Source organism: Calypte anna, chromosome 13, assembly GCF_003957555.1.
Source record: "Calypte anna isolate BGI_N300 chromosome 13, bCalAnn1_v1.p, whole genome shotgun sequence".
NCBI classification, from domain to species: Eukaryota; Metazoa; Chordata; class Aves; order Apodiformes; family Trochilidae; genus Calypte; species Calypte anna.
In genome coordinates this window covers 930,454-955,695 of record NC_044259.1, presented here as the reverse complement: position 1 = coordinate 955,695, position 25,242 = coordinate 930,454, and the positions used below count along the sequence as shown (strand labels likewise).

At 50.0% G+C, this 25,242-nt stretch overlaps 2 protein-coding genes across 3 annotated transcripts; one reads left to right on the top strand and one right to left on the bottom strand.

Annotated features, from left to right (window-relative positions):
• Nucleotides 1-4,446: 4,446 nt before the first annotated feature.
• On the bottom strand, nucleotides 4,447-6,686 carry SMIM33 (small integral membrane protein 33). 2 transcript variants are annotated; one of them, XM_030459230.1, is made up of 2 exons: nucleotides 6,542-6,686; nucleotides 4,447-5,763 (listed from the first exon to the last, which is right to left on the bottom strand). In XM_030459230.1, exon 2 carries the CDS (start codon nucleotides 5,745-5,747, stop codon nucleotides 5,325-5,327), a length of 423 nt encoding a protein of 140 aa, XP_030315090.1. In that variant the 5' UTR covers nucleotides 5,748-5,763; nucleotides 6,542-6,686; the 3' UTR covers nucleotides 4,447-5,324. The 2 variants fall into 2 exon arrangements, with proteins under 2 accessions (XP_030315090.1, XP_030315089.1); XM_030459229.1 differs by lacking the exon at nucleotides 6,542-6,686 and adding an exon at nucleotides 6,248-6,482.
• Nucleotides 6,687-8,237: 1,551 nt separating this feature from the next.
• Nucleotides 8,238-23,926, top strand: ECSCR (endothelial cell surface expressed chemotaxis and apoptosis regulator). The gene is made up of 12 exons (XM_030459117.1): nucleotides 8,238-8,286; nucleotides 8,379-8,549; nucleotides 16,151-16,192; nucleotides 16,530-16,580; nucleotides 16,719-16,832; nucleotides 17,293-17,340; nucleotides 19,006-19,080; nucleotides 19,596-19,694; nucleotides 20,868-20,966; nucleotides 21,474-21,510; nucleotides 22,672-22,771; nucleotides 23,315-23,926. Exons 2-12 carry the CDS (start codon nucleotides 8,492-8,494, stop codon nucleotides 23,321-23,323), a joined length of 732 nt encoding a protein of 243 aa, XP_030314977.1. The 5' UTR covers nucleotides 8,238-8,286; nucleotides 8,379-8,491; the 3' UTR covers nucleotides 23,324-23,926.
• Nucleotides 23,927-25,242: the final 1,316 nt, after the last annotated feature.

Below are 25,242 nucleotides of genomic sequence, written 5' to 3'. Positions count from 1 at the left end.
ACAGCCACCACCACCACGGCTTCAGCCCGGAGCTGTGTCCAGCCGGGCCAGGAGGTGGACCAGCTGTGTTTCCTATGGAAACCCCACCTACAGGAAAAGGGAGGACCGGGCTGGTACAATGCCTGGGTGGGATGGGGGGGCACAGGGGGAGGCACGTTTCCCAAGTGGAAGAGGGGTGTGGAGGTACCCTGGCTTTCCATCCTGCAGGGACCGTGGCTGCTGGCACCTGCAAAATGTGTTTTATAAAAGGTGCAAATCCTGCCCGCAGCCTCCAACCCCTCTGCAAAGCTTTGTGTGTCCTTCAGGGAGGTGTCTGCAAGGACCAGCAATGATGATGATGATGGACTCAGGGTCTTGCATTGCCCCCAAAGGCTTGTTCCCCACGCTGTCAGGCTTCCCTCTTGGAAGTCCTGTTCTCATTCTGCCTAAACCCAGAGTGTAATCCCTGTTCCTTGCTCTCCCTTTTGCTGCCAGTTTGGAGGGCAACGCCTCCAAGTCACCTCTGCCAGCACATGGCTTTGGATTCTGTCACTGCTCCCTTGGCATCTGGACACCCCACCACCAGCTAATGAATCACTGGGAGAGCTGCCACCTCAAACACAGGCGGGTGGCTGCAGGGGAAGAAAGAAAGGAGGCTCTGGCAGATGCCAGCTGTGTCCTGCCAGGCCTCTCCCCATCCCCTACATCCGTCCATCCTGGCCAACTCCCTCCACCTTGGCACACATGCTATCCCCAGCTCAGCTCTGCTTTCATTTCCTCAGTGTCACTGCTCACCCAGCATGGATTCTGCACCACCAAATCCCTTTTTTTCCTTATGCTGTATTTTGCATCTTGAGACAACTGAAGGCATTAGGGATAGGGAAGATCACAGCAGGAATTTCCTTGGCTGTTACACAAAGCAGAGCATCCTCATGGTGGGGTTTGAGTCCCACCATCCACAGCACCTTTGCCTTGGTCCCCACATCTCCCAGGTGGCCTCCACCAGCCCAGTGGAGCCCACCAGTGCCTCTGGTGTCCTGTGCCCTCCTTGCCCCCCTCCTCCTGCTTTTCCAGCCTCACTGGGCAACCTCATGTCCTCCATATCTTGTCCCCTCTCTCAGCTCAGATTTTCCCATCACCTGCTCTCAGCACTTTACTTTGATAAATTTTAATGCCAAAATGACCACCAAAACCAAACAAAACCAAACCCCAGTGCTGACCTGCTGACCTGCCATTTCACTCTGGGTGGGTAACTGCCACCATGTGTCACACCGGGAGGAAGGGACAGGGCAGCTCAGCTGTGGCAGGAGCTGCTGGTGCTACTCCTGGGCTCAGCCCCAGCTCTAGGTGACCTCTGCCAAGTTATTTCCCTGCTTTGTGCTCACTTTCTCCTCAGCAGAGCAAAGCCAGCCCTTGGGGTGCTCCTGGAGGGATGCTCCTCTCATGGAGGGATCCTGTCCTGCTCCCCAGCTGCTTGAGGAGTTGCAAGTGGAGAAGCTGATGACTGTACCCTGGTTTCAGGTGGGAAGGCTGCTTCCCCACTCTGGGGGGAATCTCACCCTTCCACCTCACCTTTTTTTATACCTTTCCTTATGAGGGATGGAAAAGACTAGAAGAACTGCACTGAAAGATCACCAGGGAAAGGGAATAAATATGCTTGAGAACAGTGGGGATCTCCTCAAAGAGCCCTGCAAGGCACATCCTTCACCCATCAGCTTCCAAGTCCATCAGAACAAGCCAGCCTCACCAACTGCCCCACATTTAACCCACCACTGATGTGCCAGGAGATCTATTCCCCAAAACATCAGCACCCATTGGTGCCCCTGTCCCACTAGCTTGCGGGATGATGCTCCTGGAAGCTTCTGCAGCCCCAAACTGCTCCTTTTTCCCCCCATTTTAAGCCCCATTTTGCTCAACCACCACAGGGAAAAGCTGATGTGACAGTCTCGGGGCTGGGATAAGTCACAGTCCCTGAGTCAAGGGCTGTGACCCCTCCCAAGCACTGTCCCCACACATACACGGTACAGGTACCAGCCCCGGTGACAGATCTGGACCACCCAGGAAAAAAGGAGCTGGAGGAGCTAATGCCTTCATTATCAGGCTGCTCCTTCAGGAAAAAATCCCTGGTGAGCAGACCTGTGACCCACGCTGTCAGGACACCAGCAGGTGGCAGTCAGGACAGTACCAGGGCACTGCAGAGCATCAGGGAGCTGCTGCCAACCACACCTCGGGAAGATGGGCCAAGGGATGCTGAGAAAGAAAACAGGACAGAAAAATGTGGTGGAGCTGAGGCTTGCCAAGAGCATAGACAGTAAATTAAGATCAATGTTTGCCCCCTAGGGGGTTGTCTGCATCTAAAACCTTTCATTTAAAGCTCAGAAAGAGCACGAGCTCTGTTCAATTATTGCAGTAGCATTCTTCAGCTCCTGTGTGGTGGTGTCAGCACCACAAGCAGATGTAAAAGCTATTTACTGGAGGGAAAACCTGGCTCCTCCGAAGCTCAGCTGCTCTCCAGAGCAAAGACAGAGCCACACGAGACACCCCAGCCTCCCAGGGGTGCAGAGCTGCAGCCAAGGCACCACATGCTCACCATCCCTGCAGAGCAGCCCCACTGCACGAGTAAGACTTGATCTAATGGGGGGTGACCACCCAGAGAGGAGAAATTTGTCCTCCAGCTACAAGTTCCTGCAGCACTTTTTGTGTTGACACATGCTCTGAGCTGGCTAAAAACCAAATCCACAACGAAAAACAAAAAAAACGAGAAAAAAATAAATTAGAAAAACCCCACACACAGTGACGACTTCTCCGTGTCTCCTCACACACCCCCAGCGTTGCCTTCCTTGCCCCCCAGCCCCAAGCTCACCCCGGCTGCGCTCCCACCGATGCTGGAGGGAGGCAGAACTGCCCCTGCCCTGCTGCCTGCAGTTGGCCACCTCCACCAGCAGAGCCCACTGCTGCTCCGTGCTGAGCCCCCAGCACCCCCACCTCCCCACACAGAGAGCTCCCCGAGCCTGCGGGGGGCCAGGGCCGATGGGGCAGCTCCCTCCGGCCCCGCCTGATGCTCAGGACCCCCCCCTCCCTCTGCTCCATCCAGTCCCCCCCCTGCCATGGTCAGGGACACCTCCCCCAGCCCAGGGGGCTCCAAGCCCCATCCAACCTTCAACACTGCCAGGGATGGGGCAGCCACAGCTTCTGGGGGCAACCTGGGCACCCAGGGGCTCAGCACCCTCACCCCAAGGAATTTCTCCCTCCCATCTCCTCTCCATCTCCCCTCTCCCAGCTGCAAACCCTTCCCCCTCATCCCATCCCTCCAGGCCCTTGTCCCAAGTCCCTCCCCAGCTTTCCTGGGGACCCTTCAGCCACTGGAAGGTGCTCTGAGGTCTCCCTGGAGCCTTCTCTTCTCCAGTCCCAAATCTCTCAGCCTATCCAGCAGTTGGGTGAACACCCTAATGAGAAGAGCAATTAAAGAAGCTGCAAGTGATCTCTCAGAGTGTTAACAGAGGACACAGCAGATTTTAAGAGCTCCCTAAGGCAGCAATGGGGCTTTGAGGAAAAGCCATGAACCATCAAGTCCCTGCTTGCTGTGCCTGAGGAGCTCCCCTGCACAGAGGGGATGATCAGGGCAGTCAGTGTTGCTCTGTGGTCATAAAAAGATTGTTGTGAAGAGGAAGACTGAAGTGAAATAAGAACAAGCTCCATCTTTGAATGAAGAACAACAACATTGGGATAACTTGCACACAGAGCCTCTGCCACCCGAGAACCCCAACATATTTTGTGAAGTCTTGCATGGCAAAGAGCAATCCTAGGAGCAGGCAGCAGCAGAGCTGGGCAAACAGAAGAGAAGGGAACCTACAAAAAGTGACATTTTACTGTGGAGAAAAAAAAAGAAAAAAAAAAAGCAACAAGAACCTGAGTTGAGTTAGAAGCCTTGGTGTCATCCTGAAGGAGAAAGCTGCAACAAGACAAGTTCTAAAGGATCCTATGCAGGATCTAGTTTGCTATTATGAGTCTTGCAGCAATTTTAAGACTTTCTTTTCCCTCTCTTTCAAAGGTTCTATCTAAATATTTCTTTGCAAATAAAATACACAGAAAAAAAAATCCTGCAGGACAGAACTTCAACACTACATCTTTCCAGAGAAGGTCATTGAGAAGGAACAGCTCCCAGCTCCTGGCCTGGGCCAGAGGGATCAGGGACGAGGACAAACAGAAGGAACTGGAGCCCCCATCAGCACCACCTTTCCTTGCCACTTGCATTTGCTTTTTGTGTGACAGCCTGAAATACCTGAACAATGGCAAAACATTTTGCAACGCTGGGGTTCCCCCAGCTCCTCCAGTGTGGAAGTGATGGATCTAGGCCACAGCTTGCTGCAACATAAATCAGACCTTTACGAGTCCCCAGCGGCTGCAAATCAATGAGTTCTAGTAATAATTACCCATTTTATCTCTCTCTTTATTAATATTTAGACGTTTTTAATCTTTTCTTTGCAAACATGACGTTTCCCTGCTGTGGTTGTCCTTCAGCAAGAGCTGCCAGAAAAGCTCCTGCTTCCCCGATTCAAGACTTTGCCTTGAACCAAGCTGCTCCCTGGTTTGAAATGACACAACCACAAAACCCTGCTGAGGGGTGACACCATCTCAGGGCAGAGCTGGTGTCCCCACAGGTTTGGGGTGACCAGGCTGGGTGCCACAATGCACCTCTGGGGATGTTGGAAGGGATGAGCTCTCAACTGTGAGTGCCCATCCAGATCATCACCCCTGAGACACCAACAGGAGTTCAGGTGCCACCTCCTCTCCTCCAGCTGTTTGCCAGGATGGGCCAAGGGCAGTGCCAGCACTGGCAGGAGGGTGACAGAGAGGAAAAGAGGGGCTGGAGGCTTTTCTGTGCACGAGGACACCGGGCATGTAGAAACATTTTTAATCTGGAAAGCAACTCCAGATGATGTAAACACCAGCTCCTGCCAAGGGACTGAGCATACGCCCAGAGCTTCCCAGCTGAGGTAAGGACCAAGACAGCTCTCCTGGACACTTCCAGACAGCGTGGGACAGGCAAAACCAGAGCAAGAAAAACCAGAAGTGATGCTAATGCTGTCCCATGTAGGCTGACCCAGCCCCACAGCCTGGGCTGGGGACACAGGTCTTGCCTGGTGACAGTGGCACCTCCCAGGCTGGAGTTTTGGGGGCTGATGATGGGTCACCCCAGTGAAACAACCTCCTGGCAAGAGCCTACCCAGGGAGAGACACAGTCCCGGGGAATCAGTGAGTCTCAGGCTAAGCTCATGTCCCAGTCACTATTTTTCCAGTGGGAGTCAGTCCCTTGAGTCCTGCCCAGGTGTCCCATAGCCTTGTCACAGATAAGTGACCTCGATGACATTGGGCTCAGAGTTTCCACAGGGAAGGTGATGCTTGCAGGAGCACTGGCAGCTCACACCAGCCACATCCATGCCAGCCAGCTCCTGCTGGTAGGACTGGCCAGGCAGCTTCTTCTGGGAGCCCAGCTTCTTCCAGTCCATGAGGTGCACCCCATCATCCAGGTCCTGTGGCATGGGCTCATGGTAGAGGGTGATCTGGATGGTGCGGAGCTGAGGGCCATAGTGCACCACGAGGATGATGAAGACAGCCAAGAGGACAAAGATGACAACAATGACTGAGATCATGGGCAAAGCATCAGATTTCCTTGTAATGCTCCTGACAATGGAGGTGGGATTGAAGGGGGCCGTGTCCTGGGGCTCAGGCTGTCTCAGTTGGCCTCCAGGCATGGAGGTGTTCATGGCTGAGCAGGCTGACCTGGGACAGAGAAACATGGTGTGGAAAGGGGTGACCACCGAGCAGAGACTGCCTGATGCCTTTATCCTCCTGTCCTCCAGCCAGCAGCTCCTGCCTGCACTTGCAGCTATCAAGGAATGGATCAGTACCACTGAGTGCTCCCTCCCTGGGGCTCACGGGACAGGATGAATTTTGGCGGTTCAGTCTGGGGTTGGGAAACAGTGCTCTGGAGATGTGATGCCCAACACCTTCTCCTTGCTCTTTCCTCCCCACCACACCTTGCTCCCTGGTGGGAGCCCTCCACACACACCCCTTCTTTGCCCCCAGCCCCACAGTGCTAACCCAAGGCCAGACTACCTGGGGGGACCTCCTTGGGAGACTCAACCCCACCAAAGCACACCACGAGGTACCCCTCACCGCAGCTGCACGATCCCGTGGGAGCCAGCACGGGTGGGAGCAGGGGGAAAGGCAGGAGGAAGAACCCTCCCTGGCCTTGCAGGGGTACCTGGCTGTCCCTGCTGCATGGGAATCATCATCTCCAGTGGCGAGGCTGGAAAGCCGGTGGCAGGAGCCGCAGAAACACCTCCGGGATGGCTCTCTGGAGGTGCAGCCAGGCTCACCTCGGAGGCTGCCACGTCATGCCTCAGCCCCACACCCCTGGGACTCCCTGGGGCAGAGGAGGAAGCGCCTGCTCATCCATCCCGGGGGCAGGAGAGCTGCTCCCTCACCCAGCCGGCTGCCACATCAGCGTCGCCGACCCCTCCCTTGCTGGGGAAAAAAAAAAAACAAACAAACCAACCCTCCTGTGGCCGGCTGCAAGACAAGTGCCCTTTTGTTCGGGGAGAAGGCACCTACCGCCCTGTGGGCTGCAGCCCCCGGCTGCCCAACTGCAGGAAACTTCCCTCCTGCCACCGACTTGCAGTTAAAACCTAATGCGGTTACGAAATCAGTGTTGGAAATTAATAAATTAATCACCCCTCTGCACAGGAGCTCCGTGCATCCACCCAAGGCAGGTAGGCACTGTCCTGCTGGTCCTGAGATGCCAGACCTGCTGCCGCCTGGAGCAGCCCCCAGCCGGGGGGGGGGGCAGAGGGGATGGATCCTCAGCCATCAGATAACAGGTCTCTGTCTTCAACCCTTCGGTCCCCAAACAACACTGCTCGTACCTGGAGGCTCTCAGCAGACAGGCTGGGGTGAATATCTGGGCTCTGTCTTTCCAGCAAGAGGAGAGGACAGGGTGGGCAATGCCCCTTCCCCCATCCAGCTGCACGTCCAGAAGAGATTTGGCTGCTTCTGAGAATTTGCACTCGTTTCAGGATTCAGTAAAACCTTAATCTACAGCATAATCTCTGAGCATCACAGATGTGCAAGGCAGAGAAAATGCCATGGGGGAGGCTGCAGTCAGAGGTTTTATAAAAGAGGAGGCTGCTGAGGGGTGGTGGCTGCTTTGGGCTCCACAATTTGCTTGGGGTTTTGGAGGTTTGAAGAAATCTCTCCCTCCATTGCTGCTGCTGTCTCCTGGTGGTGGAAAGCAAGGACCTTGCTGGCAGCATGAGGCACTTCACTTGATGCAGCTCCATTGCCCTCAGTTGAGCCTCCCCAGCTTTCCATGGAGCTGTGAGCCATAATCCTGTGGATCTGCATCCTGAACATCCAGACCCACAAAGAGGAGCAGACAACGAGGGAGCAAACTGGACTGTTAGAATCCCAGAGTGGTCTGGGTGTGAAGAGAGCTGAAAGATCCGCCAGCTCCAATGTCCCTGCCATGGGGAGGGACACCTTCCACTAGAGCAGGTGGCTTCAGACCTCACCCAACCTGGCCTTCAACACTTCTAGGGATGAGGCATCCACAACCACCCTGGGCAACCTCTTCCAGTGACTCGCCACCCTCATGCTAAAGAATTTCTTGCTAATATCTAATCTAAATCTAACCAAACACCCTAAGTCCCTTACCCTAAATCCCCTAAGACCCTTCTCTCCCCAAACACCCATTCACATCCAACATAGGGCAACTTGTTACCTCTGAAGTTCAAACTAGGCCAGCAAGTGACAGACAAGACATGTCTGGGCCAAGAAACCAAATGCCCATAACTGTCTGGGCTGAGTTGGGGGGCAGAACTGACCCAATTTTCCAGTTCCTCCCCTTGACAAGGAACTGGGTGAGGGCAGACCAAAGCTTGCCAGGTGCTGTGTGTCCTGTGGGGAAGGATGCTGCTGCTACCTGAAAAACAGCACCCCAAGGGATGCTTCTGAAAAGGTCTCCCAAAGCAGCACATGGCAGTGCCTGGACTCTCCAAATCCCACATGGAGACATTCAGAAATTGGGAAGGGAGGACCAGCACCTCCAGCAGGTCCCCAGCCCAGGAGAACCAACACAGCCTTCAGGGGCCTGGGGTGCACCTGCTCACTACAAAGAGCTCCCACAAAACCCAAGCACCACAAAGAAGCTACCAAGATCCAAAGCAGGGCAGGCCCAAGAGTGCTCTGCCCCACTACAAGCACAGAATCCTCACCAGACTGATGGTGAGGTTTCCTTTGCCGTCGGTAAGCGATGCCTCACATCCTCTCCAACCAGAAAGGACTAAAAAACACAGTTCCCCTGTGGATTCAGCCCGTTTCCTTCTATTCTTTAACAGGAAGCTGTGTGAGAGTCAGCCCAGGCAGGCAGGCAACTCGCTCCTCACCCTCTGGTCCCTCCCGGGATGGACAGAGCCCTCACAGGGCTGCAGATCCACAAGCAGCTGGGAAGATGCTGGCTCCCTCCCTCCATCCGCTCCTCTGCCTCCTGGGCTGCGTGCTCGTCCCAGGTGAGACACTCCTCACACCCCGGGGAAGGGGGAAGAGGTGATTTGGGGAGCCTGGCTTCATGGGGGAAGGGAGGAGGCTCCAAAGGGAACCAGCTAAGTGTTGGAAGATGTAAGAGCTCAGGTTGTAAATCCAGGGGTGGCAGGAGGCAGTTTGCTGGGAGTGAAAATGCAGCTGTAGCAGATTTAAATTTGACAGTTCTGGAATAAAAGAACCTGCCTGGTGGTTAACAAAATGAGTGCTGATCCAGGGCATGATGCTGAGGTGGTTTGTAGTAAATGACTTCTGTCAAATAAGAACAAAGGTAGAGCATTTAAATGTCCAGGACACTGCTCACCTCAAAGGTATTTCTCCTTGGCCCATTTTAATGTTTCCTTTTGTTGATAGAAATATAAATACAAACACCATGAGCAAGACTCGTGTAGACTGCTCGCAGGGACACGGTTTAGTGGTGGACCTGGCAGGGTTAGATTTACAGTTGGATTTGATGATTTAAATCCAACCAAAAGGATTCTTTCTGCAATAATTCTGTCATAATTCTGCTTTACCTTCTCTTTCCCACGTGAGTGGGATGAAGGAGCCAGTTTCCTGCTCTGAAGGGTGACAGGCTGGTTTTTTTCTCTTGTGCTGCTGACAGCTGGAGGAGCCAGGAGCTAAAACACATTCAGAGAATACAGACTGCAGCACCACTCCTGCTCCTAAACAACCACCCAAAAACTATGGGCTTTAAATCCAAAGGTTTTTATCACTAGAGCACACAAGTTGCCCTTGGGTTACAGCCACCGAGCTGGTGGCCTTTCCCACTGTCATTTATCCTGTCCCTCTTTTCAGCAGTTCTGAAAATGCCTTTAATTTTAAATGGTCCAGTGAAGTTCCTAAGGTGGTGTGGTACCTGGGGGAAAGAGGCTGGGCAAGGAAAAGCAGCAGGCTTGGCAGGGACAGGGTGACATGCTGCTGGCTCCCAGACACACAGGCAGCTGGAGAAGGGAATTAGAGGCTCTTGGAGAAGACACAAGAGCTGAGAAGTCTCCCTGCACCTGAGGAGGTAGAAGTAACCTTGCAGGAGAGACTGAATTTATTTTGGCTGGAAAACAATACGTGTCTGTTTCCACATATGCTGGTTTTTTTGGGGGGGTTGGGGTTTTTTTTTTTACCTTGAACAAGTTAATTTATTAATTTCTTAAATGTAACCTCTAAGCTGTCACAGTTATTTCTAAAGGAAGGTTCAAACACTTAATTTCAAATTGCTGAAGTGGGAAGGTTTGGAACCTTTCCAACCTGTTTTTCATCCCCTAGAAACACTTTAACAGTAAATCTGTTCAAACAAACCTCTTCCTATGAACAGTTTCCATTACAATGAACAGGCATTTCCCAGACAAAAGATTTCCCCTGAAAAATTCCTCCTGGAAAGCTGGTGAGAACCCAGCAGGACTTTCCCACTGCCACTCCACCCACTGCTCCCTTCATCAGTGCCACAGCCAGTGGATGAACAATGCCACAGGGAGGATGGTGTATGGAAAACAAAGAGGTAAAAATATTTTTTAATGGAACTGAAAACAAGGGGTGCAGCTAGAGGACAGAGACTGAGCTACCAGAAGACCTGCCAGACACAGAGCTTGCATCCTGGAGCTGATTCCTTGGCCAAAAAGGAGTGGCAAGCACAACCCTGACCTTGTGAAGAAGGAAGGTGCTTGTGAGAAATGTTTGCTCACAAAACAAACTGCTCCCTTTGAGTAACATGAAACCCCACAGATGACTCTAGACAACTGACTGATGCAGCCAGAGATGGTTTCCAGGAATTATGTCCCATTTACAATAGGTGAGTCAACAACAGGTGTCCTTGGAGGCAAGGATGCTGGTAACCTAACACCAGGAATGTTCCTGCTGGGAAAGCAAAATGGGGGCTAAAGCCCAAGGCTGGAAAAAGGAACATCTTCTAACAGCATCAAAGGCACCACCGCCAAGCCTCAGAGAGGTTTTGTTATTCCACAGCCCAGAGGATGGGCACAGCCCTACCACCATAACAAGGAAGAACCTTTCATTTGGTCTTTTTTGTACAATGATGGCCTGGGGAGGCTGTTTTTACCTTCCAGATGAATCATCCCAGCAGAGCAGAAAGGAGCAAAGTTCCCCCTGTGATCCACCACATGCCCATGGTGCTACCCATCAAGCCCAGACAGGTGGTGCCCCAATCTGTCATTTGAAACGGGCAGGGAGTGATTTCTTCCTCCAAAACCCCAGCCCCAGGGTCAGGCCCTAAGAGCAGTGTAGCAGGTGAAGGGCAGGATCCACATCACCAGCACTAGGAAGACCAGGAGCAAAGAACTCTAAAACAAGCAGGTCATGGAGAAAACTGGAATCAGCAAGCACCCGGGAGGGTAAGAGCACAGCAGCCTGATGGAGCAGGAATCTACTCCCCAAACACCACAGAGCAGTGGTGGTGCAGCCAGGAGAAAAGCCACCCCACTTTCCTCTTCCAGGAAGTGCCTGGTGGTACCTTTTGTATCAAACCCAGACCCGCAGCATGCCCAGCAATGTGGCACACAGGTTCCCCATGTTGTCTCCCAGCTTGTTTTCTAAATGTAAGTGGTTTTTAATTGGCTTCTGCAAAGCTCACCAGTGAGGAGCTCAGAGGGTGATGCTCAGAAAGGATGCCCAGGCCTTGGGTGCAACCCCTGAGGAGGAGCAGAGGAAGGCTAAGGTTAATTTTAATTGCTGCTAAGATCCAGATTTAATTCCTGGCTCTCTAAACTTTCCATAGCACTTTGGCCAAGTCATTACAATTCAGAACACTTGGCAGGGAGCTGCCAAACTCCCCATGTCATTTGGGAATTAGACACTTGAACACCTCTGTGGCTCTGGGACCTGATTTAGGCTGTCAGTTATCCAGCCTCCACAACCACACTTCTCTCTCACCCCTCCACAATTCCCACCTTCCCTGTTCTGCTCTGTGACCCTCAAGGCAGAGGCACTTTTTTTTTTAAGGCACTTAAAAAAATGAGACCTGGGCTTTTGCAGAGCTCTCTGCTGTCCAGGTTTCCCAAGACAGGATTATTTTTTTTCCATGTGAAAGTCCTAAGAACTGGGTGTTGCTGCTCTCTGCTGCTTCAGCAGCTGCTGTGCCTCACCCAGGAAACAGCTGCACTTCAGTTAAATTTTTAGTGTATTTTTGTCCTCTGTGGTTTCACAGAAATGCCAACATATGAACTGAAAAGTCTAATTTTAGGTAGCAGGGTCTCTTTTCTGAAAGCATTTGTTCACACAGCCTGCAAGCAGAGGATGGTGTGAGGTTGGTAGGCAGCTGCCTGCCCTGCAATGCTACCTGGGGACCATTTCTCCCCCAACAACTGCCAGAGAAGGAGGAGAGTCCAGGGTTACACATCACTGGGAACAGATGATCCCTCTCCATCACCAGTTCCACGTGGATGGGACCATTCCCAGTGTCTTCATACTGGTGCCAGAGACCATCCCCTGTGACTCTCTCTCCATGAATACAAACTGGGCAGCACAAGCCCTTCTTGAGCCTCCCACAAACCTCAAAGTGCCTCTGGCAGCTGGCCCAGGTCTGCCACAGCAGTGCTGCTGTACTCTGGTGCAAAGCTGGGGGAATGTACATGTCTTTGGTCAGCAGCTGGAGGAGCCACTACTCAAATATCCAAAATTGCTAAAAATAATGCCAAAGATGAAATACTAAAAATTCACTTCGTTTTACATCATCTTTTTGTGCTGAGGAGTGAGCAGGGCAAGCTGCTGGCTCTGGGAACACCTTGGCTCTCCTGAAAAAAGGTTCCACAGAAACACCTCTCTACCCTCAGACTGACACTCATACCTAACCTCACAGAAAAGCTACTGCAAGTGACAGGAATTCCAAACTGCCCTGGAAAAATGAACCAAAAAGCATCTAGTGGCGAGTCAGAGCTGAGATGTACCTGCATCAAGCCACTCCTCTGCAGCCCTACAGCTCTGGTGGGTTAATCAGGAATTTCCACTACAGCAAGAGCAGAATTTCCCATCATAAATCCCTCACAAGCTCCCCGTCTCCACCTAGAGCTGCACAATCCAGCTGTAAATCACCTGCACCCAGACAAGCAACAAACATCTTGGCAGGGCTTGGTGGCAAGACAGTGGAAAGGCTTTGATGTTTATTGCATTACAGCTGCACTGGCTGCAGCCTCATTATTCTTGCTCCCTGTTTACATAGCCAGGGCCCTCCGTGCAGGGGAGGCAGCAGCTTCCAGCACTGTTTGCATCAGAGTCCCCAGGGATGTGGACGAGATGTGGACAGGGAGCCACGCCACGTGGCACCTTTTTGTTTGCACCCCTCCTGCTGCCCAGCCCCACAGCATGACTTGGGGCCCTTCCTGCTCCACACACGTCTGACCCCCTCCAATGTCATTCAACTGGGATGCTAAGGACCTTCACCAAAAGAAAACACCTAATAGAACAGGAGGTTTGATTATTTGAGTTGGCAGGGAAGGCATAACAAACAGCAGTGGCCAGAAGTCAAGAGCCAGACTTGCTCTGCTTTGAAATAATGCATGGTTGTGTTTCCAGGGCCATTCAATTCCTGAGCAAAGTGCCAAAAGGGGATCTCCAGCCCTTGGTCTCAGCAAGACCAGTCCCCTCACAGCAAAGATCCAGCACAGCAGACCATCTACTTGGCCAGGTGAACTCTGGGGTCTGAGCATTATGGAAAAAAACCCCTAACCTGCTTATTCATCTGAGTTACAATAACCCCAAGGTTTAGATGTTTGGAAATGGAGATCTCCTGCTCTGGTGTGACCTTCAGCAAAGGGCTAAGCTGTGCTGGAACAAAGTGTGGAGTACACTGCCCTAAGAACCAGGTATGCTGAGCACAGGGCAATGTCACCTCCCTACCCCTCACCTTCCTCCCATCCCCAGAGGCTCACTCTGAGCTCTGATTTCTCAGCTGCACCAGAACCAGTGGAATAAACTCCCAGCTCAGCACCTTTATCCCCTTTTCCTTTGACAAAGACTAAGTGTGGCAATAGCTCTTTCTACAGCCATTCCTGGTGCTTTCATGTGCCACGCACACTAAAAAGCACCTGTGATCATTAAAAAAAAAAAATGTGTTACAAGCAGCTCCTTCTCCCCATGGAGGAACAAAACAATGGCCTCTGCAAGGGATATTTTGCAGAAAGAAGAGCTGCTCAAGTTTGGCAGCTGCTGGAGGGTATTGGCCCCATGATGATCTCAGCACATTATTTTTGTGCTGAATGTATACAGAATACTTCTAGGCATTTGCAAGACAATGTCCAGAAATTGCATTGTAAAGCTGTTTAAGAAGCAGAAGCCCAGTGACAAAGACAAAACCCAGCAGGCTCTTGGGATGGTTGGAAACAGCCCCAAGTGGCTGCACCACGAGTCATCACCATGCCCCGGGGAGCAGAAGAGTGCCCCACAGCACCCCAGGGGACAGGGGCTGCCAAAGGATCATCCTCCTTCTTCAAAAGCAGCATCTCTACCTCTCTAAGGGCAACCGTGCACCCCAGAGATCCTTTTTTCCCCACTGCATTAGTTGATTTAGTAAGTGATGCTACATCTGCCTGTAATCCTGTCTACATTTCTAGACTGATGTTCATTTAACCTGCTCTTCAGAGCCTGCAGAGAAGGATCTCATTTTTCCCCAACACAATCACTCCTAGTAACTCATTGTCCCGATGCCAGGACAGTTTCCTATTGCCCAGCCTCTCTTTCCTTGCTGCAGTTAAAGTCCCTGGTTTCTGGTCTTCTTCCCAATGGATTTAGAAAACTAATGAGTCCCTTCCTCTCTGAGCAATTAGAGAACTGATCATGTTTCCTCTCTAATGGAGAAAAAAAAAAAAAAGGTTTTGCTAGCCTGCTGTCCAGTAAACTAGAAAAGCATAGAAAGACTCAAAAGCCAGGTTTGATTTTCACAGCCAAATCCTATCTGTAAAGAGACCATGTTTTATTATGTATTCACTATAATTTACACAGTTTTGGTTCCTGTTTGACTGCAATTATCATCATAAAGCCTCAGACAAAGAAAACAACAAGGGCTCCAACACCATTACAGGAGAAAAGTGCGATCAATCAGGAGCTGACTGCAGCCAGACAGTCCCGAGGGGTGGGCTCTCAGCCCAGCCTGATATCCCACCTACACTGGATGCTAAAGATCTCCTTCCAGACACACAGCACGACCAGGGCACTCACCTGACCTCTTTCAAACACCCACCACATAGTTCACCACCTACATCACCTCTACAGCCCCTGGTAAGGAAGGGGATCCTCAGACTGTGGCTCTTCCAGCCACACCTGGAGTAAGGCAGACATCCTAAAAGGGTCAGAGCAGCAGGGTTTTACAAGTGCCTGGTCCTCCATTTGGTGAGCAGGAGCCTGGAGATGAGCTCTCTTGCAGGATGGTTCATGAGATATTTAAAGCAGAAGATCTTGCCTAGAGGCTGCAGATTCTGGCTGCAAAATGGGTGCCACGAGGAGCAGCAAAGGCACTGAGACTCCCCACTCTTGCCACACAGCTGCATGACACTACAAAAGGCCAGCAAGCTGGAAGGGTTCAGCCTTTACTGCTGAACCTTTTTGTCCAAAACCCTAAGCTGTCATGGGAGTCTGCTGAGACTGATCACCACTGGGATCACAATCAGCTGGTTTCTGCAACTATAATGTCATTTCTTTCATTAGTCTTAACTCCAGGCAGCACCAGAATCACCAGCAACAACCATTTAGAAATACCAGTTAGTATGTGTGTTTCCAAGTTAAATTCAGTTGTGTTTGAGTTGAGCACTTAAAAGTACATTTACATTTTCTATTTCTTGTCCTCAACTACACAGGAACTGGACATTTTTTTTTCTCCATTTGGAGATTGGCAGCATTTTTAGTTGGCACCTCATGTAACGACTGGTACAGTGTCATAAATCCAAAACAAAACCCAAACAAAAGTACCACTCAGCTGGGAAACCAGGATCAGCTGAGAAACCAATGCAACACTACTTGGGGGAGCATGGACCTACAGGACTACCCAGAACAACCAGGGAGGGCATCTCTAAGTCAGTCCCCAAACCACAGCCAGGCTTCCATGGCCACAAGGCTACAGCCAGTTCCCCAACACATGGGACAGAAGAATCAGAGGGAGGAGACAGGAAGGGAAAAAAGTTCCATCAGCTCCTGGAAGCCTTTACAAACCTCATCCATCCACACATTAAGGTCTCAAGGGACAAAGCCTTCAAATGTGTCTTAACTCCTTAAACAGCTCCAGAATACAGGTTGAGCTGGAGGCAAACATCTCTCAGGGAGGAAACAACCCCACTAATTTATAAGGCCTTGAATTTTCCATGTCCCACAGGCAGCTCCCTGAAAGATCCTCCCTGGAGAGAAGGGCATTTATCCTGGCTGAATAAACTCTACTACTAATTTGCTCAGAACTTGGTAGTCTTGCACTCAGTGTTTGCTACTCCTCCTTTGCTAATGCTTTTGGGGAAATGGTGCATTTCAGTTTTCCCTACAGCAGATGAGGAAAACCAAAGCCACACAACCAGCAAGAATAGGAATTCCCTAGTGCCAGCCCAGATAAGCACAACTAATAGTCCTTTTTCTTTCTTTTCAGGTACCACAGCCTCCACAAACTCCTCTGTCCATGCTGTAACAGGTACCTGCAGGGCTGGGGTCTGCTTTGTGTGTTTGGATGGGGATGCACGTGTCCACATGGGAATGCAAATGGAGGAAGGTCCACAAATGGGAATCAGACCTAAAACTCCCATTTGCTGAAGCACCTTCACCTGTCACCATTCACCCCCAAATCTCCAGGGGTGATGGAGGGCACTGTGCCCTAGGGGAGGACCTTGTCTGGAAGAGAGCATGTCCTTAGCATCTCTTGTCCCCATCACCCTTGCCAGCCCATCTTTCAAGCCTCCCTGTGGGGATGCTGCCATCAAGGAGCACATGCAGAAGATGTCACCCTCCATGTCTCTCTGCTTGTGTTCCAGGTCAATCCCAATCAACCACATACAGCCCTGAAGTAAAGAACCACAGCTCAGGTAACACTCCTCTGGAGAGACCCTCAGAGCCACCCTGGCTTGTAACTGGTCTGACCTCCAGCATGACCCAGCAACATACAGGGCAGTGCAGCAGCAAGTTAGAGGAGTAACTGAAGTAACACTGTGCTTCCTCCACAGAGCCTTCACTAATGGCAACACCAACAGGCAACTTGAACCTCACCTCTGTGGATCACATTACCACAGCCAAATTCTCTTTGGTTGCTACAACACTGCCAGCATCCATTGTGCAAAGTAAGTACATTAAAAAAAAAAACACATCTTTTTTGCTCAGGCAGGACCTCTTCATGCAGCTCTCCCCATCTAAACAGAATTAGGGGCATCAGGAAGACGAGGCCAAGTCCACACCATGCTGCTTCTTCAGTAGGAGCAACTTTTGAAACTGAGCCTTTGCTACAAGAGCAGCTCATTCCAGCTCCCCAGTAGCACAGACACAACCATGCCCGTATCAGACAATCCACATCAAGCTTTGCCAGGTCATGTGTTGCAGAGGAGCTCCAGGCACCCCAGCAGATATAAGCTCCCCTCCTCTCAAACCAGAGTACACAGCTTGCTAGCTGAACATCCTGACCTTTGTTTAGAGGGGAAATCTCATGCAAAGCTTTTTACCCTATGGAGACACCACACCTCTCCATAGCACACTTCAGAGAAGCTTCAAGAGTTAATTCTCCTTTCCCACGTTTCCTTTGTCCAGATGAAAAGCCTACTGAAAGCAGAAGCACAGCAGTTTCATCATCTCAAGGTACTTCATCCTTTTATAGAGTAAAAATCAGGTTATATATCTTCATGACAATGAGTTTACTTGGGTCACGTTGTGCAGGTTGCCTAAGCACTAGTCTTTATCTTGGGGTTGAGCCATCAGTAACCCACAATCACATCTGTTACCCTTACAAGCAGTGAGAAAACAAAAAGCACTTAACATGCTCTGCCTTGGCATGAACTTGAAAGCCTGATTTATGTTTGGGGAACAAGGAGTAATTTTTTTTTTTTAATTGCTTTGACAGTTTGCTTAACCCAGGCTGTAAGCAAACATTGAAACCCAGTAAGAGCTTCCTGAGAATAAGGGAAGACTGAAATCTGACAACTGAGCTGGTTCCTTACTAAACAGCCTCAAAAATCTGCAGTGGTCAAGACAGAGCCTGCTCTGCCTCTGCAAGTACCTTTTCAGATTTTCTCTAACTCAAGCAAGGTTAAAAACCCGTGGTCAGCTCTGCCTGCACAGATGTCCAACCAGCATGCCTGTGCCCAGCTAAGCCAAGGCCCTTTGCATTCAAGCAGATTGCTATTAATTACAGCCCTGCATTCAAGCTGAAAAGCTCCACACTTCTTTGACGATAAGAAATGTTGCTGATGCTTCCAAAAGCCAAGTCTCCTGCTGGGAGACCCAACATTTCCAAGGGACTGGGTAGCCATGCCAGGCTCAGCAAACCACAGCTCCTGCCCGCTGCCTGTGGCCACAACCACTTCAGAATGAAACAAAGGTTTTGATGATTGGTGAGAAAACGGCACAGTGGTAGCCCCTGCTTCTCAGGACTGTTCTGCTCCACGTGGTTTCTGAATCAGTTAGATGTGTTATTCTGTACCTTTTCATCCCTTTTCTTCTGACTTTTGGCAAAATTCCATTCAAATTAGTGATGTTCTCTGCAAGGCAGGAACCCCAGTTGCAGCTACAGAGAGCCAGGAGCTGTTCCACACTTCAGGCAGCCCATACTTTTGGCCAATGCTGCTTTCTGGGAAATGGGGATGGAGAAGGAGGGGAAAGAAGATCCTATTTGACCTACAGATGATCTTCTGAAGCTCTAAAGTACCAATTTTGAGTCTCCTGACAGGGCTTCTTCCTTACCACTAAGGTCAATGCAGATAATGCAGCCATCCAGCACCCATCCAGGAGGCAACAAAGGTTTGGTTTCTTTTTCCCTCTGAACAAGCTTTAGATTTGCTTGCACAGGCACTGGAAGCAGCTGTCACAAAACAAACACCTTCACACAATCCAGTTCATCCCAATGGGAACAGAATCTCATTTGTTTGAACACATCTCCAGACCTATACACTGCCACAGGCAGACTACATGAGGTGTACAAGTTAGCCCAACCCAAACTAGCTTCAGTACCTCTAGGTGACCCAAGACAGCATTCCCACTAATTGCAGCCTCAAAGGCAAGGTTTACAATCAAGCCACACACATATTCCGCAGAATTTCTTCCCCTAAGCAGAATTTTTCTTTTAAGTCTCAACATTTACAAGCAATAGCAAACCCAGTTCACTTTTAATTGCTCTATCTGCCAAAAAAACTGCACCTGGGACTGAACCAGCATCACTGTGAATCTGTTCTCTCCAGCATGCCCAGTTCTTTTTGTTGGTAGATGACACTCAGGGATGAGACTCACATTCTGCATTTCCCTGTGCAGGTCAGGAGCCCAGGAGAAGTGAGAGTACCACCACATCAACAACTCCAAGTGCTTCCTCCCTTCTCCCATGGAGAGGTGATTACTACTCAGTATTTTCTAGCCCTTTTCACAGCCAACAGCAAAGCCACCACATTGCTATCTGCAAGGCCAGCAAGTATCTAAAGGCTGCTGGCCATCCCATCTAGCCCTTGAAAAGCCACAGAAGCAGCACTCTGGGAAAACGTGAGGCTGGGAACAGTGGCTGGGAGGCACAGCAGGGAAGGTGCCACTGTACCAAAAGGCTGTAAAAGGAGAGGGACAAGACAATAACCCCCCTCAAACACACTGCCAGATCAGCCCTTACCTGCCACATTCAGCTTCCTCACCAGGGCCCCAACAGAAAACCCTGGAGGTGCTCAGGTTGCTGATACAAGGAGCCACACAAGGAATTCCCATTTCCACATAGATCCTGGTCACTTTGCAGTGAACACTGATGGGGCTGGCCAGGATCCAACACTGTTCTTGCCAACAAAGTGGGAGTCAGGTCCTCTAGCATTGCTAGGAATCCTCTTCCCAATCTTTGAGCTGCTTTTCCTCCCCCCCTCTTGTAGGCACCTCAAAGCCAGTCACCTCAACAGCAAAGACCTCTGGCTACCTGCCTGTGCCCACTCCCACAGATGATGGATCACCACTGACAGTGGCAGCTTTTGGTAAGGACTCGAGCAAGTTGAGGATAGGAGGAGCCAGGGGGCTGGGGGTATCTGTTTTGGAGTTCTGGACAAAGATGCTTCCCTGGAGATGTCCATAATTGTTTCCTTCAGCATTCCTGATCTTGGAGTTTTCAGAGTGCAAAGGAAAAACCTTGAGAAAAGGACTTCTCACCAGCAGGCACTAAAGGGCCCAATAAATACTCCCAGCACACAAGGCACAGACAATCTGAAAGTCCACCATGGCAACACCTGAGCTCAGGATCTTGCTCCCAGCACCAGCATTTGCCTCAGCCCCATGTCAGGACAAGGTCTTGCCTTGGTCTCCCTGACAGAGTTTAGAATACATAGTTAGGGATTATTTTTCTTCTTCCCTACAAACCTGCTGGGTCTCCATCCCCCCCTGCCTTACTGCCTTCACTTCTGCAGTTCCACCCCACTTGGCAGGAAGCAGCCAAGTCCTCCACATCCTTTCTGGAAGGCTGGAGCACGAGGTGCCATTCCTTAAATCTATCTTGAAATCTATTGCCAGGCTAAGAGACCCACTCTGCCTCAGGCTATACTGTTCCCCTCCTCCACAAAAACAAGGAAAAAACCCAATTTGCTCATTTCTATCCTACTTACCAGAAAAAAATGTTCCTTCAGAAGCAATTTTAAAAGTCAAGTGCTAACTTGGTAAGTAGCATCTGTTGATATCCCCAAGGGAAGACACAAGAAGTCCTGAAACAATCTGAACAGGACAAGACTCCCATGCAAATAATAGTTTGATTTATGGAGGCCAGATGTCACAGCCAGAACTGCACTTGACCACTGGTTTATGAGACAGGTAACATAATCCACAGCCTTTAGCTTGTCTCTCCTCATTATATTATGTGTTTCTCTGACTTCCTACACCTTAAGGGTAAGATTTAGCAGCTGTTGGAGGGACATCCTGACTTCAATCAATCCCCAGTGGGTCAGCTCACTTCTGCTGGCACCCAATGATGTAATTCAGAGGCCCTTTGAGGCTCAAACACAAGAGCATAAAGCCATTCACCCTAGTGACTGCTCACTCCTCATTTTAATGAAAAGAATGATTTCCTACCCAGGCTTTTATGACAAAGCCTCTCCACTACCCCTGAGGCTGAGAACAGGCCCTGTTGCTGTTTCATTCACAGTTCTTTCCTCCATCCCTAGGTGTCATCAGCTTCATAGTCATCCTGATTATCGTCGTCATCATTCTGGTCGGTGTGGTCAGCCTGAGGTTCAAGTGTAACCACTCCAAGGACTCAGAAGGTATCTGTCTGGGAACCTCTGCCTTTCCCTAATCAAAAAAGTCATCAGTTCTGAAGTAGATCTGGCAATCCCTAAAAGTTGCTTTTAAACAACCTGGAGTCCAACTTGAAACTCAGATTCAGCAGTCAGGAATGTCGTGTGGCCACTTCTTTAGAGCCCCAGCCCAGCCCCGTTTGCACAAGAAAACGGTGGCAAGTTAAATGTGCAGATTTCCTCTCCCAGCAAAAACCCATGAGCTGGACACTCCTTTTCTCTGGAAATCCCACTAGAGGGCACGGCTGCTCTGCAGCAAGACGGTAAAGACTGACAAAAGACCAAAGGATGCCAGTGACAAAACAGGCGTTAGTTGCAGAATCGTCTCTAATTAAATCTCAAGCATCCCCCGTGGCATCTCTGATCTCATTTGGGTTTCAGTCATAGCCCTGTACAATGCAATGCTGAATACAGCTGACTGACTGCTTGGCTGTCATCTCACCTGTACATCACCACCTGCCTTTCTCTCCCCAGACAAACAGAAGCCAGGGACCTCCATGGTGTCAGAGAGGTAAGAAGCTCACACTACTCACACCCTGGAGAAAATGGCAATCTGACTCCAGAGTTTTAGCAAGAAAAATAAGATACCTTGGTTGCTTCAGATGGAAGGAAGCATTCCAAGAAAGCTTTGAGGAAGATTAAAAAAAAACAAAACACTGATAATTGATAGCACCTCATCTTCTGCCTGATGAAGTCAAAGGCAGAAGTTCAATATCTAGGGCCTCATTTCAACGCCACACTGGTATCTGAAGGCTCATCACCTTCCAAAAGCAGTCTGCTTGTCTGTCGTGGCTAAGATACAGACTTGAGCCTGAGTCTAAAGTTAGGCTCCTTTGGGACCCCACTAAGATGAGATCAGGTCCCCAAAAATATCTTCCAAGACACCTATTACTGTTATCTAGCAAAAGCAGAATAAGGGATCCCAAATCCAGAGACCTTTGGAAGAGAAACACCAAGCAGAGGATGATCCAGCTGATGGACACCAAGGTCCATCACTGCTCCCCAGGAAGACAAGCTGCATGTGGGAAAGCAACAGGAAATGAGAGCTGGAAGGACCAAAACTATGCTGCTCCTATTTTCCCATCTGATAGTCTTCTACCAAAGCAATAAACCCTGCTCTGAAGAGAGGAGAGGGACACCAATAGCAAAGTTGCTGAATATTTAGGTGTTAAATTGTGTTTCCCAAATACCCTTAATGGTCATAATCCAAGTGATCTACAGCCACCGAGGCAGGACACATCAGAGCAGAGGACACTGCCCACCAGAGCACACTGTTACCCAAAGTCACCCCATCTCCAGTGGCACTAAATGCATATCCCAGCCCTCTGGGTAAGGAGAAAGGGGAGCTCCACCTTCCTAGCACTTGTAACTCCCACTCTTGAGGGAGCAATACCGGAGAAGAACCTTTATACATACACACAAAATACCCAGGGCTCCTTTTGCAAGACAAGTAAGGGCTAAGGACAAAGGGACAATGGTTTCTTTGGTTCTAAGTTCTGGTAATGGCTGCAGGATAGAAGATAATCTGGTCACTGAGAACCAGGTCCAAACTGCTCCCCAGTTCTGCCTACAAGTTCTGATACAAGTGACAATGGTGTTTGCCTCCAGCCCCAGCAAAGAAACTCCCTTCTCCCATTTGTCAGGAGTTAATCCTACCTTCTCTTCTCAACAGCTGCTCAGCAAGCACAAGCCAGAAGGACAACTGCATCACTCTGATCTCCATGAAGAACATCAACATGAACAACAGCATGGGCTACCCTCCATCAGAAAAGGTTTGCCCTTTAAACCTCACTCTTTATGGAGTTACCTGGGGATTACTCCTCTTGCTGGATAAGAACATGCCTTTGAGACATTTCTTTGCTCTCTTAATCCTTCAGATTATGTTAAAAACATCTGCCAAACTCCTGAAGGTTCAAACTGATTCTAGTAAGCCTGGTGAAAGTTTGAGTGCTCAGAGGTTTATCCAAGTTGCCTGAACTCAAGGTGTCAAGTACACCTAATGCATAGAGGTGCCACCACTTAGGGCCAGCCACCAGAGCTGGAGTTTTTGTCATTAAATGAAGAACTAAATAAACCAGCCTTAGGCAGAAGTTCAGGTCTCACCCTCCAGCCCAGGTTTACCACACTCCTGCTCCACAGGTGATGTTGGAACACATTCCCATCACTACTTTCAGATCCACTCTACACAAGTAATTCATATCCTGTTGTTTCCAAGCTACACCAGCACTGGGGCTGGGTTTGAGGGAACACTTTGCTTAACCTCTTTTGCCAGCCCCAACAGGCTGCTGATGCACCATGTTTTGTTCCTCTTGCAGGTGCTATGAAGCCAGGGACCCTGAGCTTGAAGCTGAATGTGACAACCAGCAGGTTCTGAGGTTCTTTATATCCTTTTCCCTTGGGGAAGAGCAAGGGTGGACTTTATAGATAAATTATTATGTCCTTTCTGATCAATACTTTTACAGTAGCATCCCACATAGCTTCCTCACCTGGGGTCTAGGGGCATTCTCCAGCCATGCTCAATGGTTATCTGTTTTTTTTTAATATGCCTTCAAATCCTCAGATTATGCCAGCAGCAAGAAGCACCAAGGAGCCATGGACTTTGCTAATAAACTGCTGCCTTAGATTAAGGACCCTTATAGTCCCTGCCAGCCAGTCACAGGCTCATTAACCAGCACAGCCCCACACAGGGTCAAAACCCTGCATTAGGAAAGCACCACCACCACCTGAAGCTGAGAGCCTAATGGGACAGAAATGGCCAAGGACTGGGACACATCCCAGCACCACTGCTCCAAGCCCCTTATCCTTGAGGGCCTCCTTGTCCCTGCAGCAGTGGGGGTGATGATATCCACCTACCTCACAGGGTTGTTGTGAGGATATGTTAACATCTGTAAAGCGTGGGGAGAGCCATGAATTAAAGGTGCTGCTGAATGCAAATTGCCACCCTCAATATTTTATGAAGAGCTGAGCTGCAGGCAGGCAGATTGGTACCTTCTCACAGGTCCAACAAGCTCAAACACCAATGTAAAGAACAAGGACTCTGAACAGATGCTTTTATCTGAGTGTAAAAAGGAGTTGTCACAAGCAAAACCTGAGCTACTGCAGCTCCTGAGCTTTGGGACCCAGAGCTCCCACCTCATGGTTCCACTGCTTTCCCAGGGCTTCCTGATAAGCCCAGAAAGTCAGATTCCCCTTCCAGTTCAGCCAGAGCATCCACCTTATCCCAGCACCAAGAGCCACCAGGGCAGCTCCGAGCTGCCACAACCACAGCTCTGTTAAGCTCCACAGTGCAACAGCTCACACTTGGATAGCTCCAGCTGGCTCACACCCCACTGCCACCAGCTTCTACCACCCACAGCAAAGTCCATTCTTCTAAGTGGAGCAACCAAGGACAATGGAGACAGCAACAGCCACATGACAGTAAGAGGAACACCACCCTGCTGGGTACATCTCTGGAGGCCTCAGCTGCCTTATTCAGTAGCATAATACACTAAAGCTCTAACTCTGCCACTACTTCAGCCTTTGCCCATCCTCACACCTCCTGCTCTCAGGTTTCCCCAGCTCCACAGTCAACACAAAGCACCTCCTCTCCTCAACAGCAGTACCCCAGATACTCTGTTGGGGGTTTTAACATGTGTATAAACACCCATCAACCTGGAAGGTGAACTGTGAAGGAAAGACCCAGCCAAGCATTCCAAGCAGGAACCACTGCACACACTTCCAACCATGGTTTTACGAAAAGCAGCAATTTAGCTCAATTTCATTCTCTAGGATGGATAACAGATGTGCCAAGTGGCAGAAGGAGCTGTGCTCTGCAGCTGGCAGTTAAGCATTCACCAAAACGAATGCGATGGTCACACAGTTTCACACACACACCAGGTAGCTTAACTAGCTATTTGTTTAAGAAATAAAGCCATTCTGGTAAAATTCTTGAAATATAAAATGACACCATTCTACTCACCCGGCATCCACCAGAACGGCGAGTTTGCTGAAGCCCAGGGTCCCAGATGACTCCCAGGTAGGTGAATCCAGATACTCCCGATGTCAGCCGTGTGCCTCCGTGCATGGACTGCACCTCACAGACAGGGTTTTAGTGCCAGGAAGACCCCACAAAGGTAACACAGGTGGTATCAGGCACTTCAGTGATTGTCAAGCTTTAACTAACTCCACACTGACCACTGAAAGATGGTTTCATGCTTACTTTATTCCCTTCCTTCATGCTCCTTCTTCCCAAAGACTCCTGAAT